Below are 18611 nucleotides of genomic sequence, written 5' to 3' on the forward strand. Positions count from 1 at the left end.
TAAAACTTGGGACAAGATGTTGCAATATTTGTAGCTGCTGCGAACCACAGTTAAATTACTTAGGCCTAGATGAATTAAGTGCAACTTTTTTTCACAGGAGGATTCCCACTATTCCGGGGGGGAGGGAGTGATTGCTGCGATAGTGGTCTCAGCCCCGTACAACATTGTGGCTGTATAGTTTTTGTTTTGTCTCGCAGCCAAATACTGTGGGACAAAACAGTGTGGCTAATAGCTCTTTAGGTGCAATAGTGGCCCCAACTTCAAGGGCTGACTGCTGAAGGCATAAGAAAATTGATGTCAAAAATGGCGGTTGAGCCAGGAATCATGGCTGACCCTCAACTGAACCCAGGACTGTCACTCAAGGCTACCCTGATACCTCAAAGTATGAAAAGTAGAAAATCGTCCATACACGGAGATGGCCCCCACAACCCCTCAACCCTGTTATCAAAAAATAAACTGTGCCCCCCCCCTTTTCCAAATACTTAAAAACTGTGAATGGCACCCCCTCCTCCCATCCCCACCCCAATAGGTAACCAAAAATATTTGGGGTAGAGTGCCTCACCCTCTCCTCCCTCCCATCCCCCAAATGCATTTTTTAAAAATCATGAGGGTTCAGTGGCACCCCCAAGCTCCCCCCCCCCCCCAAATCTTCAAAAATCTGCTGCAGCTCCAGCGATGGGGCAAGGGGTGACCCTAGCCCTGGGCCCATTTGGTGCAATCTTTCAAAATGGCGCTGACCTGTCCTTGCCCCTATCATGTGATAGCAGAAAGGCCCGGGGATCAGACAACATGCATGCACATCTCCCAATTTTGGCATGTGCCTGCCTTTTAAAATTCACCTTTAAGGGTGTGGCAGCACTTGGGCTTGGACGTATGCTAGCGTGAAACAAAAGAAAATATATTTGGTTCTGAGGAAGTAAATAAAAAACATATATATTTGGGTGACCAGGCATTTCTGAGCAAGTCTGTAGGCACAGTAGAGGGTATTTATGGGCTAACAATAATGGCTCCTCCTCCTGCATGTTATACATATCTATATTCAGGCCATTTAATATATCTTTTGACAATTTACTTTGGCAACAGTTATCATTTGATAAAATCCAAATATTTGCTATTTGGCCGCCAGAGGGCAAAACAGAATTGGGTGTTCTTTGTTATTTTCTTTTGTAACCTTAAAAATATACATACATACACAAGCAAGCTGCATCTTGTACAAATGTCACCTTACTCATTCTTAAGAAATGAGAACCATTAAAATAAGAATGTTAAGGTTCTGAAATGCTTGACATCCTACTGTATGAATGAATTAATCTTGGCAGAATAATAGGGCCTTGCAGATATAATAACCATGTACAGACTGTAATTTGGAATTTCATGTTCTAATCAGATTTTCATAATGTTTTGTATGGCCACAGGTCAGGTATTCCTTACAATGAATGATTTATAGGAATAACTTAATATTGCTTTATTGTAAATCCACAGCTCTTATTTCAGTAGAAAGCAAGTATGCTGAATCCTTTGTTTTAGGGTATCATCCATACAAAGTACATCATATTCTGGAGCAAGAAAGAGAACAGTGCAGTGTTCTGTGTTTTTGATAATTAATCTCACAGCAAAAAAGTAAAGCTTGTAGCAAGCAGTGTTATAGTTCAAAATTTGATAGACTCACTATTTTCAGCATTACACATTCTATATGGCATAGAATAAAATCACACCTGTTAATTAAGACCACCTCTGGAACGTACATTCCTGATCTCTCTGGACAGGTAGCCTTTATATAAACCACATATCCAGTACATGATACATCTAATAGGCAGTCTAATTAGTTAGTTACTCTTTACTGGCAGGCAGTTTGAACAATAAGTCTAACTGTATATTGTTCCTAGTCATTCTAATAGTTGGTGTTTTACTTTTACGACTGTCACTAATAAATCACAAAAATGACAGTGGGTACTTAGTAATTAGGCTTCCAATTTCTTACCTTTTTTCATTCAATCTTTTGTGTTCTTGCCACCATACCTGACAATGCTGTTTCATCAGCATTTGTTCTTTACTGCTCTTTGAAGCTTGTTCTGTTTTTTTAATCTAAGACCAGAAATGAAAGGAAGATTATTATGAACGTTTCATGATTTATGAGAATTCTCAGTTTTTCAGAAACTCAACTCAGCTTTATTTCTTCACAGCCAGGTTTTCCAGGAGAGAAATTATTTCTATGATCAGCCTTACTGGAATGCTGATGTTGCATTATGAAGAAGCCCCAGTTATTTCATAAGTGAAGTTCAATTCCAGAGAAATACTCACATTTATTTTTCTAATTATCACATGTGTATAATAGTTTTACCCAAAGTACTGCATATTTGAATCCACATGAGGTATATAAAACACAGTCCTCATTTAAAGAGAGACTCAGCTGTACAATAACAATTTTAAAGGCAGTCAATTGCTCTTTTTTAAATAGTGCCCTTCAGTCATTTGAGGAAAAGTAAAATTGCAGTGTACTTTAGTAACTGTGGATTATATCGCTTGCTACCCTGATGCAATGCCACAACAAAACATGCCTTCAAAAAACTATCGGGTAGATTTTGAAAGGTGTGCGCTCACGTCCATGTGCGTGTGCTTCCCGGCATGCTTCCCGGCATGCGCCAATTTTATAACATGTGCGCGCCGGAGTGTGTATGTTTTAATATCATTGGGCCGCGCGCACATGCGCACTGGATTTTGTAATCCGTGCGTGCATGTGCGCGCGGCCAGGGGGTACATTTCTGCAAATTTCACGCGGCAACGCATCCCAGCCTTCCCCAGTTCCCTCCCAGTCCGCTTCCCCAGTTCCCTCCCAGTCCGCTTCCCTACCACCTACCCTAACTTTCCTTCCCTTTCCCCTCTCCTCCCCAACCCCTAATTCCTACATTTTTTCGTTTATTTTTTTTACCCAACTTACTTCAAGGCCCGACCTGAGGTAAGTTGCATGCACCGGCAGCCAGCCAGCGCGCGAACCTCCAGGCCAGCAATCAATGCCACTGTCTTGGCTCGCCCCCACCCAGAACATGCCCCAGGCCCGCCCCCTTGCAGGAAGGCCAGCACGTTTGCACGTACCGGCCTTTACGCGCATGGCTGAGTCTTTTTTAAAATAGGCTCGGCGCGCACAAGGCCCGGCCACGCCCATAAAGGCCGGATTTGACGTGCGTGTACTGTATCGGCCGGTTAGTGATTAAGGATAGTAAGCACCTCAACAGCTAGTTACCCTCCAAGTTTATTTGTTCCCCAAATGGTAAAAGTTGGGGCCCTTGTTGGTTGCTGTCGGAATTCAATTCTCCTTTTTCTCACTCATTGCCATTGGAGAAGAGAGCAATGATGGAGTTGCATTAAGCCTTGATACTGTTATTTTTTTAAGGTAGCAACTGTCACACCAGCAAGTTACCCCCAGTTACTCCCATGTACTCTTTTCTTTATTTCTAACTTCTAGCCTTTAGGAATCCTGTGTTTATCCATGCCCTTTTGAATTCCTTGACTGTTTTCATCTTCACCACCAAGGTGAGGGAACCAAACCTGTCTCAGCCAATAGTGGCTATGAGAATCATAGTCCCCTGGTCTCTTCTGAGTTTTAGGAGAGCCTTTGCCATTTCAGGAATTGTGGGAAATACGTAAAAAGGACCATCCCCCACTCCAGGGAGAAGAAGTCCGAGACTAGCTTGTCTTTTGACCTGCTTCTTGAATAAAACTAAGGAGCCATCTTGTTCGGAAGATATGCAAACAAACAGATTCATCACTGGTGTACTCTACTTGTCCAAGGACCATTTGTGTAGTTCTAGGTAACTGCAAAATTTGTCATCCAAAATATTCTCCTTGCCTGGCAGATATATGACTCCAAGGGTCATCCTCTGTGAGACAGTCCAGTTACATATTCTTCCAGCTTCTTAACACAGGAGGTACTAACCTCTTCCTCCCTGCTAGTTCAGATAGAATACAGCTATCAGATTCTCTGTCTGGACTAGAAAAAATTTGTTGGCCAACTGCTCTCTGAGAGCCTTCAAGGCATTTAGTATTGTCCTTAGCTTCAGGAAATTTACTTGGTGAAGCTTTTCTTGAGCAGATCAAAGGTTTGGGTGTACAGTCCCTGGGTGTCCGCCCAGCTCTAGTTGACACATCCATGGCTAGGACAATTTAGGTAGGAGGAGGAATTTGGAAGGATATCCTTTTTGCCAGACAGGAGAGTCCTTGAGCTGCTGGGTAACTTGGATGCCATCTTTTAGATTTTGTGTGACTTGAAGCCACTTGAATCATAGGGTCCACTGGTCTATCTTATGTGAAGATGTACTACTGATGCTTAAGGCCCAACATTCTCAACATGTCTCATGCTGACATTTCCTGACTCTTTTTTATTTCTTCTATCATGAACATCAGGGTGACAATCCTCACTTGTAGAAGAAAGATTTTTGCTAGAATTCCTATGAATTCCAGTTGAGATCACAAACTTAATTTGGATTTGAAGTAATTTATGACAAAGTCTAGCAACTCCAACAACCAGGTGGCTTTGCTTAATGATTCTTTTGTACCTTCTGGAGAAGAGCTCTTGACCAACCAATCATTCAAATAGTGAAACACATGCATCCACAATTTGTGAAGCAGTGCCACTATCACCACTAGATATTTTGTGAATACTGGAGATGCTGATGGTAGGCTGGACAGAATGTGATACTGGTGTCTTCCTATTACAAATATGCAATACATCTAAGTCACAGGAAGTATGTCTTTATGGATAAAAGAAGCCTTTAAATCCAGGGAATACAGCCAATCTACTTTTTGAAGGAAGGGAATTATGGTTCCCAGGGAAACCATCTTGTACTTTCTCTAATTTGTTCAAGGTCCTAAGATATAGGATGGGATGCAGTGCTCCTGTTTTCTTTAGGATCAAAAAATATTTGGAATAAAATTCCTGACCTCTTTCTTCTGAGGGAACAGGTTTGATTGCCTGGGGCTCTAAGAGGGAGGAGAGTTTCTTCAGTAAAAAATCCTGATACTGAGAGATGTAATGATAAGCTCTTGGTGGGCAGTTTAGTAGCATTTTCAATAGGTGATGTCTTTATCCATTTTGCTCTATACTTAGGACCCAGCTGTCAGAGGTTATACAGGGCCAATGGTTTACATAAAATCTCAGCCTTCTCACCAACAAGTGTGTCCAGAATGGACAATGAAATACTGGCCATGTTTTTCTGGATTCTGTCAAAATCCCATCTCCAGTTTTGACTGGGGAGCTGTCTATGTCTTAGGAGTTCTCTTCTATTTTGAATGAGCATGAGGATCCTGTTGTTGTCAGGGATAAGAAGGTGGGGATAATGCGTCTTCGGTGGATTGCAGTATCTCCTTGGCACCCCACTCAAATACCTCCTGGAGAATGTGGAGTGTAGGTCAAAAGAGGCTGCAGAGAGAGTCATAAACATAGAACAGTAGTCTTTAATTTGTTCTACTGCTCTCTTGACTTTATCTCTAACGAAAATATCTCCCTTTCAGGGCATATCAGCAAGCCCATCTTGAACATTTGATCTCAGATCTGAGACCCATGGCTATGAGAGTATACGAGCACCAATACCTAATGCAGAGGCTCTTAATACTATTTCAGAAACAAAATAGGTCAACCTGACAAGTATTTTCCACAGTCCTTACCCATATCCATTAGTGATATCAGATCATCCAATTTATCCTGAAGGAGAAAGTCTGACAAATCCTTGACCATTTGCAGAATGTTGTGCAAATACTGGCTCATTAAGAGCTGGTAGAATGCTAGGTGGGAAGTTAGAACAGAATTATGATAAATCTTTCTCCCAAGAGTGTCAAGTGTGCAGGAGTCCTTCGCAGAGGAGCTCCAAGAAATAAGCCCTGTACTTCTTGAAATTGACAGTAAAAGATGAGATATTTGGTATTTGTCAAATCCGGTCTCTCTTCCTATTCACAGGGGCTATAGAGAGGGGAGTCTCCCACAATCTTATCTATACATACCTCATGGATGGACACTGCCATGACATTCTTCAGGGAGGGAGGGAGGTTGAGAAATTGGAGGAGGTCCAGCAACTTCTCCCTGCATTTTTCCTTCTCCAAATGAAAAAGAATATTCTCATAAATTCCTTTAATAAAGTTACTGAGAGAGAGGACCTCTGGTGGGAACTTTCTTGTTTCTTATGGAGGAAAGGGTCTGAAGGGAGATTGGTCGACTCCTCCTGATCAGAATAGTCCTTAGATCCATAATCGTACCCCCAAGAATGCTTAGACTTCAATTCTGACGTTTGAGCTGGTGAGGTAGCCAGAGTCTACAACTGCCTGGCAGCCAAGACCTCTGAAAGGCCCTCAACTGACTGAGGGAGTCCAGATCCCAATGTATATATTTATTTATTTGACAATTTATATTCTGCTTAATTCCCTGATGCACTAGAAATAGACATTGAAGTGGCATTGATATTGATGCTGCTCTGGGCACTGGCATTGATAAAATTGCAGCCAGTACTCTGAGAATTTCCAGGATGAGTTGGACATCCATTTGCATTGCTGTTGATGCCAATGCACCAATGGAGGCTCACTGCCTCCAGGATCTTCCTGTTCAGCACCTCCTCAAAGATTACTGATAAGACTGCATGGGATTCACAAAGAGAGATCATATCTTTCTGTGTCATTTGAGATATATCGTGGTTGTGACCTGATCCTTGGAGGCTGCTGTAATCCTTAAAACTCTGAGGATAAACTATCGTTTCTGCAGGTTGCTTGGGAGCATCTTCCTGCTCTTAACAATATACATAGACTGGGACTAATGCTGAAGCCTCTTCACCTTTGCTCGATGCTCCTCAATGGTAACTCTAAATGTCAATGAAGCAGAAGCCTTAGCCTTCATCATACAGATGGAGCTAGATGAAGGTCTATCTCCATAGCCTCTATTGATGCTCAATCTCAATGAATTCTGATGTTTCCTCAGTGTTGATGCATCATCAGTGTCCAGTACAGCTTCTGGGTCCTTTTAATGTTGATGCCTCCAATGCTGATGCAGATGGTCCAAGCTTATCTGACTCAAAGAGCTGTTTTATGAGCTCTAGGTGGGACCGATGTCCTCTAAGATTTATCTCCTTACATGTGGAGCACCCTGATAACTATTGTTGGCCCCAGGCAAACATATATCTGTTGTGGGGATTAGTGACACACAAGATATGTTTGCATGAGATGCACCTTGAGAAGCCACTGTCCTTCTCCTTGTGGATCATCAGTTGAAAAATAGCTGCTGCAAAATCAAATCAATCAGTTTTGAACAAAAAACCCAATTGATACTGCTCAGTATACCAAAGTCAATGCAATATGCCACTGCACAAAAAAAGAAAACTTAACTCAATGGAAAATCTATCTAATAGTTCATATAGGTCAGAGAGAGACTGAACTGAGGTAAGATCCGCAGAAAAAAAGGTAAATTTGAGGCAAGTTTACAAAAAATAGCTACTCACCAAGAAAAATTGTGACCAATAAGCTCTGCAGAAAAAAAAAACTGAGATGGGTCCCATGCAATGACCATGATGCATAACAGCCTGTACATGTTCAGCAGAGGATGCTGAAATCTCTAGAAGCTTTGTAATTATTGCATTAACTCAGGCTCCGTGGGATGATATCACCCACCTATGAGGAATACATATCCTGCTTGTCTTCAGAGAATATCCCTTCCTGGAAAAAAAATATTACTGTATTTTTAACACATTTGTCAAATAATTTACTCTGTGTTCCAAAGATGTTTTAGCTATTTAAAGCTATGTATATAACACCTGCCTCTAAAACAAGAAATGATCTTGCTAATGATTAAAATAGTACAGCTGTTTAATTTATCAACAGAAAAGCTGCAATCCACCTTGCCTTGCAGTAAAAACATATTTTTTAGACAATTTGATATTACAACAAGCAAAATCATTAATTTCGCCCTTTTTTCATTATAATTTCTATGTTATTCCAAAGGACAGACTGTATGAAGTGCCAGATATACTAAGCATTTTTTCAATAAATAAAAAATAATAAAAAAAAATCCCTAAGGGGTCCATTTTCAATAAGGCACTAAACTGATCAAATTGGTGTGCATGTACTTTTCAGCCCACACAGACCACCTGATATTTGTACCATATTTGTCTGAATATGGACAAAGAGGTCCATATTCAGACATATTCCGGATAGCAAAATTAGGAAGATGAACTTACCTGCCTAACTTTGGTGGTATATTCACTAGTGCAACTATGGAATATAGCTGGCTATCTTAAAGTTAGCCGGTCAACTATAGCTGGCTAACTTTAGGATGGTTATTTAACCCAATCAGACTTAGCTGGCTGAATCATCCAGCTATCTCTGAATATCAGAATTAGGGCCTCATTTTCCAAAGCTATCGCTGGCTTGCGCTGTATGGTGTAGTTATTGGGCGCGATGCCGGCAGCGATCGCACTGCAGCGGTGCGATCGCTGCCGGCTAGCGCAGGACCGCCCCCCCGCCTGCCCCCCCCGCCCCAGAGTAGCGCAATTTTCTAAAGTATCGCAGGCCTGCGATACTTTAGAAAATGAGGCCCTTAGGCATATAACTTAGCTTCCTAAATCAACTTCTCCCAGTAACACCTCTGGAATGCCCTTAACTTATCCAGCTAAATTCTAGCTTCCTAACATATTAGCCGATGAGAATTTAGCCAGATAATTGCCCAGATATTAATTTAGCTGGCTAACTTCTCTGTTTGCTAGCTAAATGCTTTTGAACACGGACCTCAAAATACTTATATAGTTTGCATCAGTTATGTGTGTACATTTTAGAAATTTAAATATATGGATGTAGTTTTCAACCACGCCTCTGAAAAACCTCCAAAGAAAATTTATAACATGCATTTTAATATGGTTATGAATATTCACTTTTTTTTTAAAAAAACGCATATATTTTTAGATGACTGTCAATGTATCTGCATGATTCCTTTTTAAACATGCAGAGATCCAACTAAGTCTTTGAAAATGTACCCTTAAGATGTTTAAGAAGTATGAATACAGCAGGGTGGCCAACTCCAGTCCTTAACAGTCACAAACAGACCTGGTTTTCAGGATATCCACAAAGACTATGCATGAGATAGATTTGCACAGAATGAAGGCAGTGCATGCAAATCTATCTCATGCATATTCACTATGGATATCCTGAAAACCAGCTCTGTTTGTGGCTCTTGAGGGCCACAGTTGGCCATCCCTGGAATATAACATGACCAAATGAAGAATGGACATAAGAACAATTTTCTAAGTTATTTACTGGGTTAATTGACCTGGCTGAAAAATTGCCTTCCTCCTTCCTGCTAAAAGTAGGTGCAGGCTTCCAGTGTGTGCATATTTTTAGCTGGGTTAAAAAGAGGCAATCCTGGTGGTATGTTTAGGCTGGCAGAGGAAAAGAGGGCGCATATATTTGATTTTCAAATATGCATGCTCTATTTTGACTGTAGTTGGCCAACTCCATAAAAAAGAGATGCAAAGTACATGCACTATTTGTATGCGTCTATTTTAAAGTAGATAATTTTGAAAATGACTTCCCAAGGACACAGACTTTACTTTGCAATTAGGGAGGCTGCTCAAAATTGCCCCTCTATAAGGATTTGTTTTAAACTACAGGAGTGGCTATAATAAAAACTATATTGTGAAAATGTTTTTAAAAGTTACTTGACTGTAACAAGTGTACTCTGAGGATCTTAATTCACCAGTCACACAGATTGGTGACATCATCCAGCTCCTCTAGAGACCGTTTTTATTAATTGGAGGTTATTTTTCTGTTACAGGAAGAGTTTTTTAATCCATCAAAAATATTTGTACTGCCTTGGTGGAGTGTTGTTCTTGTTCTCTTCTCTTTTTTGGTAGAAGACAACCCTTAATTAGATAATCCTTTTGTGTGACTGAAGTGAATTATCTTCAGAGAAGATAAAACTGCATATATGTAACAAGTGTTTGCTGAACACAACATGAGTAACAACATGAACATTTTCTCCAGAGTTTTCCAGCAAAGACTTGAAGAACTTTCTGGAAAAGTATGTGTTGTAGTGATCACATGGTGTGCCTCAGTTCAGTAATTAAGCTGATCAGCTCAAGTCCAGCAGAGGAGGAGGAGAATATGTGTGACTGGTGAATGGATGTGTTTAGAAAACACTTGTTACAAATATGCAATTCTGTTTTATCTGAAGATAATTCACTTCAGTCACACAAAAGGGCCTCCCTAGTTAAGGGTTGTATTCTAGGTCATTATATCTGATGATCTTAAAGTGTCCAAACAGGTGGATAAAGTGCTTGCAAAAGCCAAAAAGATGCTTGGTTGCATAGGGAGAGGAATGGTCAACAGAAAAAGGGAGGTGACATTCCCCATACAGATCCTTGGTAAGATCTCATTTGGAATACTGTGTACAATTCTGGAGACTGCACCTCAAAAGAATATAAACTGATTGGAGTCGGTCCAGAGGGTGGCTACTAAAATGGTCAGTGGTCTACATTCTAAAGCATATGGGGACCAACTTAAGGATCTAAACATGTATAGCTTAAAAGAAAAGTGCGAAAGGGGAGATATGACAGAGACATTTAAATACCTCCAAGATTTCTATACATTGGTGAGCCTCTTTCAAAGGAAAGGAACTCTAGAATGAAGAATCATAGGATGAGGGTGAAAGGGGATAGAAAGGAGTAAGCTAAGGAAAAGCAAAATTGCTTACCTTGTAATAGGTGTTATCCCAGGACAGCAGGATGTAGTCCTCACATATGGGTGACGTCACCGAACGGAGCCCAGGCGGGAAAGCTTTCTGTCAAAGTTTCTAGAAACTTTTGACTGGCCCTGTGAGGCCACTGAGCATGCTCAGCATGCTATGATATTCTCTGCCACAGGTGTCTCTCTTCAGTCTGTTATATAGCATGAAGCGATAGCAAAAAATAAAATAATAAAAGGTATGAGACCCAACTCCGCGGGGTGGCGGGTGGGTTCTGTGAGGACTACATCCTGCTGTCCTGGGATAACACCTATTACAAGGTAAGCAATTTTGCTTTATCCCAGGACAAGCAGGATGCTAGTCCTCACATATGGGTGAATAGCAAGCTAGAGGCTGAGTCATGTTGTATTGAGGCAATATGGAAGTATTGTTGTTGAATGAGTCAGCCGAGGATTCCAGAACATTGGATGTAGAAGGAGTTGGGATTAAACAGGAAACAAGTTCTTTAAGACAGATTGTCCGTAGGCTGAATCATGTCTTCCTTCCTTGTCTAAGCAATAGTGAGCTGCAAAAGTGTGAAGAGAGGTCCATGTTGCTGCTCTGCATATGTCTAGTATTGGCACTGAACGAAAATGTGCTACTGAAGTTGACATTGCTCTTACTGAATGTGCCTTTACTCGCCCTTGAAGAGGAAGGCCTGCTTGTTCATAGCAGAACTCTATGCAATTCGCTATCCAATTGGATAGGGTATGTTTACCCACTGCTTTACCCGGTTTGTTTGGATCATAAGAAACAAAAAGTTGAGTGGATTTCCTATGGACTGAAGTACGGTTTAAGTAGAAAGCGAGTGTACGTTTACAGTCCAGGGTATGTAAGGCTGTTTCTCCTGGATGGGAATGAGGCCTTGGAAAGAATGTGGGTAAGTTTATGGATTGGTTCAAGTGGAATTCCGTAACCACCTTGGGAAGGAATTTAGGATGTGTACGGAGAACCACTCTGTCATGTAGGAATTTTGTATAAGGTTCATATGTGACAAGTGCTTGTAACTCACTAACCCTTCTAGCTGAGGTAATAGCTATGAGGAAGATAGTCTTCCATGTGAGAAATTTAAGATTACATGAGTCGATGGGTTCGAAAGGAGAATGCATGAGTCTTGCAAGTACCAAATTCAGGTCCCAGCTTGGGACGGGTTTTCGAATTGGTGGTTTGAGGTGAGTTAAACCTCTCATAAATCTACTTATGAGAGGTTGTGTAGATATAGGTGCATCTGCTATCTTGTTATAGTAAGCAGATATTGCACTTAAATGTACTCTTACGGATGAAGTCTGAAGATCAGATTCTGAAAGATGGTATAAGTAATCTAAAAGAGAAGTTACGGGGCAAGTGAAAGGATTTATATCCTTGCTGAGCACCACAAAGTGAATCTCTTCCATTTAGAAGCATAGTTTTTTCGTGTGGAAGGTTTACGTGAAGCTATAAGCACTTGAGATATATGAGATGAAAGATTGAGTGGTTGTAAAATCAAGCTTTCAACATCCATGCTGTCAGTGACAGGGACTGGAGGTTGGGATGTCTCAACCGACCCTGATCTTGAGTAATGAGAGTGGGAGCTACTCCTAGACGAATTGGATCTCTGACTGAGAGGTCTAGAAGTGTGGGAAACCATACTTGTCGAGGCCAATGCGGGGCTATGAGAATCATGGCCCCCCTGTCCTGTTGTAGCTTCACTAGAGTTTTGGTTATGAGCGGTATTGGAGGATACGCGTATAACAGGCCTGAATTCCAAGGGCGAGCAAAGGCGTCCTTGGCTGGTTGGTTCTTCTGTCTGTGTAAAGAACAGAAGTTGTCCACTTTGTGATTCAGAGGTGATGCAAAGAGGTCGATTGTCGGTTGACCCCAGCGTTGAAAGATCCTGGTTGCTATGGTAGGATCCAGGGACCATTCGTGCGGTTGGAAATGACGGCTGAGCGGTCCGCCACTACATTGTGGATGCCTGCCAGATATGTGGCTCGTAGAGACATTGAGTGAGTCAGGGCCCAGTCCCATATCTGTGCAGCTTCTTGACAAAGGAGATACGAGCCCGTACCTCCCTGTTTGTTGATGTACCACATGGCTACTGTATTGTCTGTCTGAATGAGAACAGTCTTGCGCGAAAGGCAATCCTGGAACGCATGCAGTGCGTAACGTATCGCTCGAAGTTCCAGAAAATTGATTTGGTATGTTGCTTCGAGTTTTGTCCAGGTTCCTTGTGTGTGGAGATTGTCTATATGAGCTCCCCATCCCAAGGTGGAGGCATCCGTAGTTAAAGTAGTCTGTGGGACCGGTTGTTGGAAAGGTAGGCCTTTGCACAGGTTGTCCCTGTTGGTCCACCAAAGTAGAGACGATCTTAGTTGGTGGGTCACTTGAATTGGATAGTGTAATGGTTGAATTGCTTGGATCCATTGTGACCTTAAAGTCCATTGAGTTACTCTCATGGCTAGTCTTGCCATAGGGGTAACATGAACTGTTGATGCCATGTGACCTAACAGAATCAGAAACTGATGAGCTGTGGTTTGCGTCCGTAAGGAAATGGACCTCGCTAACTGAATAAGGGTTTCCGCCCGTTCTATGGGTAGAATGGCCCTTGCGAGGTTTGTGTTCAACTCTGCTCCTATGAATTGAAGCATTTGAGTTGGAGTGAGATGTGATTTTTGATAATTGACGAGAAATCCCATGGAGTGAAGTAGAGCAATTGTCCGGTTGAGAGAAGTTATTGCTCCTTGTTGAGATGGACTCCTTATGAGCCAGTCGTCTAGATATGGAAAAACATGGACACCTTCTTTGTGTAAGTGTCCTGCTATTACTGCTAGACATTTGGTGAAGACTCTGGGAGCAGATGCTAGTCCAAAAGGGAGAACTCTGTATTGGTAATGTTGAGGACCCACTGTGAAGCGCAGGTATTTGCGATGAGGGGGGTATATCGGAATGTGAGCATAAGCGTCTTGAAGATCCAGAGAACAAAGCCAATCCTTTGCTTGAAGAAGTGGAAGTATGGTACCTAGAGAAACCATCCTGAACTTTTCCTTCTTTAGAAATTTGTTGAGATTTCTTAGGTCTAGGATGGGACGTAGGCCTCCTGTTTTCTTTGGAATGAGGAAATATTTGGAGTAGAATCCCCTGCCCTTCTGCTTCCGAGGCACTGGTTGAATGGCCTTGGATTTCAGAAGGGTGGATAATTCTGTTTGTAATTGATGAAGTTGAGATCTTTGTTGTTGGCATGATGTTGGTGGAAATTCTGGAGGAATTGAAGTGAAATTTAGTTTGTAACCTCGGGCAACTATTGAAAGAACCCATTGATCTGAGGTTATGTTTTGCCAATTTTCGTGAAAAAGGGATATTCTGCCTCCAACTGGTAGGTTTGGTTTGGGATTGCAAGGTTGAGTCTGTTCTCTGGTGTAATCCTCAAAAGCCTGTTGCAGGCCCTGTTTGCGCAGGTGGTTGTGGGCGGGCAGGTCTGGGTTGTCTGGCTTGAGAACGCTGAGTTGGCCTAGTTGATCTACCTCTATTTGTTGGTTGGTAGTACCTGCGTGGTCTGTAGTAAGAGCGTCTTACATCTCTTCGTGGAGGACGACGAGAAGGTTGACTAGCAGGTTCTTGTGGGGTCTGAGACAGTTGTTTCAGTGTCTCCGTGTGGTCTTTGAGTTGTTGAACCGCTTCCTGAATTTTATCTCCAAAGAGATTGTCGCCAAGACAGGGAAGGTCAACAAGCTTATCCTGAACCTCAAGTCTGAGGTCAGATGCCTTGAGCCAGGCCCACCGGCGAGCAGTGATTCCTGCTGCTGCTGTTCTTGAAGCAGTTTCGAAGTTATCATAAACTGCTCTTACTTCATGTTTGCCCGCTTCAAGTCCTTTTGATATAATTTCTTGAGCAGGTTCTTGGAATTGAGATGGTAAGGAAGTAACGAATTGTTCCATCTCTTTCCAGAGATTTCTTTGATGTTGAGTTATACAGAGTTGATATGCAGAGATTTTTGTACTCAGCATGGAACTCTGGTAAATCTTTTTACCTAATGTGTCCAGAAACCTGTGCTCCCTGCCTGGTGGGATGGAGGAGTGTGGACGCATACGTTTAGACTTCTTCTGTGCTGATTCCACAACGACAGATTGATGGGGCAATTGTTGTTTATGATACCCCGGAGCTGGTTGAACAATGTAAGTAGTTTCTACTCTTTTGTTTACAGCAGGTATGGAAGCTGGGTGTTCCCAGATTCTTTTTTGAAGTTCCAGTAACACCTCATGTACAGGTATTGCTAGTACCTGTTTGGGTGGATCCACAAACTGTAGTACTTCGAGAGTTTGTGTTCTGGTATCCTCCTCAGCAGCCAATTTAAATGGAATGGAATCAGACATAGTTTGTACGAAGGATGAGAAGGATAGATCTTCCGGAGGTGACTTCTTTCTTCGGTCAGGAGAAGAAGGATTGGACATGAATTCCTCTGAGGAAAATTGAGAGGGTTCATCATCATCCCAGGATTCTTCTGATTCCTCTCTATAAGTTGTTGGAACTGGAGAGGCTTGCAGTCCGGAAGGTCCAGGTTGTGGATCATCGAGGAAAAAATCAGCAGATACCTTCTTTTTTGTAATAGGTGGTAATTTGTCGATGACTTTTTGGTATCTTTGTAGGAGACGATGATAAAAAGCTTCATCGCGGACCTCCTCCGATGGAATAGGTTGCTGCAGAGATGCAGTCGTTTGATTCGTCGATGGAATTTGAAAAATCATCGATGTAGATTGAGTCAGTACTCTCGGTGTAGTGGTTATAGTATCCGCCGAGGATCTTGATGGAAATGGTGTTGTTGTCATCGGTGTTATCACCGGCATCGATGATGTAGGTATCGGCATCGATGGTATAGCCATCGGCATCGGTGTTGAGGACATCGGCATCGATGCTGGAGGCATCGGCATCGATGCTGGAGGCATCGGCATCGATACTGAGGGTATCGGCATCGATATCGAGGGTATCGGCATCGACTCCGAGGTCGGCATCGACAGGCCTGTCGGGAGTTGTTGCTCTTGAAGAGCTTGGAAAACAGCTTGTTTAATCAGTGCAGACAATTCAAGCTGTGGTGTGAGCGAAGGAGCCGATGGTGTATGCGATGGTATTGCAACGACCATCGATGACGGTGTTGGTGTCGGTGGCGGCGAAGGCCCAATCACCGGCGTCTCTTGGTTTTTAGACCGCTTTGGCTTCGACTCGTCCTGGGACAGTGTTTCGGAGGATGATCGATGGCGATGGCGATGTTTAGTTTTGGAGCGTTCTGTTGACGTGGCAGAACGTACAGAAGATGGCGAGGATGAACGGTCCCCCGATCCATCCGGACGCGGTTTTTTAAGGAGGATTTTCTTCGTAGCTCCAGCCGGAGACGAACTCGGTGCTTTTGAGGAAGAAGGAATTAGTTGAAGAGAAAAAAGGTGTTCCATCTTCTCTTGTCTGGCCTTTCTTCCCTTGACCGTCATTTCAGCACATTTTTCACAGGAATTAACATCATGTTGTTTCCCGAGGCACATTACACACTCCGAATGGGGATCAGTAATAGACATAGTTCTATTACAGACCGGACATTTTTTAAAACCGGTCGCCATTTTCGATCGACGGCCGTCGATGAAACGAACGTGTGAAAAAATTTTCAGCCGAAAATTGTGAAACAGACAGTACTCACCAGCCGGCGAGGCAGAGAACTTCCCGTGACAGAGAATATATAGAAAAAATTGACTTTTAGTCAAAACGATATTCCCAACGGTAGGGCTATCGGTCCGCGGTGCGAACGGCAGCGCGGAAAAATGAAGACTGAAGAGAGACACCTGTGGCAGAGAATATCATAGCATGCTGAGCATGCTCAGTGGCCTCACAGGGCCAGTCAAAAGTTTCTAGAAACTTTGACAGAAAGCTTTCCCGCCTGGGCTCCGTTCGGTGACGTCACCCATATGTGAGGACTAGCATCCTGCTTGTCCTGGGATAATATTTATTTACAGAGAGGATAGTGGAAGCATGGAACAGGCTCCACATAGAGGCAGTGGAGGCAAAAATAATATCTGAATTCAAGAAAGCAAGGGATAAACACAGGGGATCTCTGATGGAGTGATGGGAATTGTAAAGCTGAATTAATGGGGTGGATGGACAGACTAGATAGGCCATATGGTCGTTTTTTGCATTCATTTTTCTATGGTTCTAAGAGAACAGTCGAATACATAGTCTTCATAGATGGATGATGTCAGAGTCCAGGTCCAAACTTTCTTCAAGCTCAATACTTTAAAAAAATGCTGTCTTATACATGAGTGGGCCTACCTAAGTTTAGTATAAAGCTACAGAGATTCAAACCAACTCCTTGGGGAAAAGGGTGAGATGTGAAGTCTATATTCTGCTGTCCTCAGAGAACACCTATTGCTTTCCCCAAAGACAAGCAGGATACATCATTTCTCAAAGATGGGAATCCTTAGCTACAGGTTGCCCCTAAAAACAAAATAAAATAAAATAAAAAAAGAGTAACACAATTATGCCAACAGGCAAACAACATATTTTTGTTGGCAATAGACCATTTTGTAACTTTTCTCTTTTTTTGAGGCAGGAAATCAAAAGATTGGGCCCTAAGGAGGACAGAATTCATTTCTAAACCCCAAATAAGCCATGCAAGGCATACTGACAAACCCTACTGCTGCATTAAGAATCCCTATCTGAACAATAATGAGATGTGAATGCACAGATGGAACTCCATGTCACAGCATTGCAGACCTCTTCCATGGAGGTTGATCTCAAGTGGGCTACCAGGGCTACCATGGCTCTGAGACTATGAGCCTTGACATGCATGTCTAGCATCAGACTTGTCTCAGCATAACAGAAAGAAATCTAATCTACTACCCAATTAGATGGTCTATGTTTAACTTGGCAACTCCAGGTCTACTGGGATAAAAAGAAACAAAAAGGTGGATAGACTTTCTAAGGGCTTCAGTCTGCTCCAGATAGGTAGCAAAGACTCATTTGAAAACCAAACTGTGGAAGGTTTGTTCGCTTTTGAGGAAATGTGGCTTAGGGAAAAATACTGGAAGGACATTTGATTAAGGTGGAAATCCAATGCAATAGCATCCTTTAAATCCAGGTAATGTAGCCAGTTTCCTTTTTCCTGGAAAGGAATGAAGACGCCTATGAAAACCATCTTGAACTTTTCCTTTATTAGATCTAGGATGGGATGGAGTCCCTTTTGGTAGGAGGGGAATGGTGTTAGGACCATGGGGAGTCTTGATCCCTTGGCCATGGAAGTATGGGTCTGAAGCTTTAACAGATAGATACCCAATTAGTGGGAGCTAAGAGAGCAGCTAGTTCTGTTGGCCTTTAGGTATTCATGGGTGGAGTTATGACAAAGCAGGTTGTCAGTGGTTAGCAGGTAGACCCACCCTGCCTGCACAGCTACTTTTAAGTGATAGTCAGCACAACATCATTTATTTATTGAAAACAGGGTCTAAACTGGGTCACACTGAATACACAGGGCTGTGTTGGATCTTTCCCTTTGCCTATCTGGTAAGAGAATCCACATTACTGGACTATCTTATTTTGTTTTCTGCAACCTCTAAGTCAGCAAACTTATGCTATGTTCTAAACTTGTGTTGCTTTCATTAAACCATATTGAAAAGTGTGACTGTTGTGTGATATTTGAAACAGACCCTGACATCAAACTAAGAATAAATAAATAAATGAATCCCCTTATATTTGAGCAGGGGAAACAATCAGTAACCACAATTCCAACAGAAGAATGCCTTCCAACCTGAGGAATTTGAACACTAAAACCAAACTATAATCTGAGATTTATACACAGAGAGACAAGAGAGGACTTCTGAAATTCAGGTCAGGATTCTGGACTGCTTGGATTCA

The 18611-nt window shown here is 42.2% G+C and overlaps 1 protein-coding gene across 1 annotated transcript in view; it reads right to left on the reverse strand.

Moving 5' to 3' along the window:
- The window catches only part of CCDC148 (coiled-coil domain containing 148), a 460662-nt gene that overhangs the window by 317341 nt on the left and 124710 nt on the right, over nt 1-18611 (reverse strand). The window contains exon 4 of the mRNA XM_029605544.1: nt 1982-2085. Coding sequence (XP_029461404.1) covers nt 1982-2085 — 104 coding nt within the window. The remainder of the gene's footprint in view (nt 1-1981; nt 2086-18611) is intronic.

The sequence above is a fragment of the Rhinatrema bivittatum genome, chromosome 6, assembly GCF_901001135.1.
Source record: "Rhinatrema bivittatum chromosome 6, aRhiBiv1.1, whole genome shotgun sequence".
NCBI classification, from domain to species: Eukaryota; Metazoa; Chordata; class Amphibia; order Gymnophiona; family Rhinatrematidae; genus Rhinatrema; species Rhinatrema bivittatum.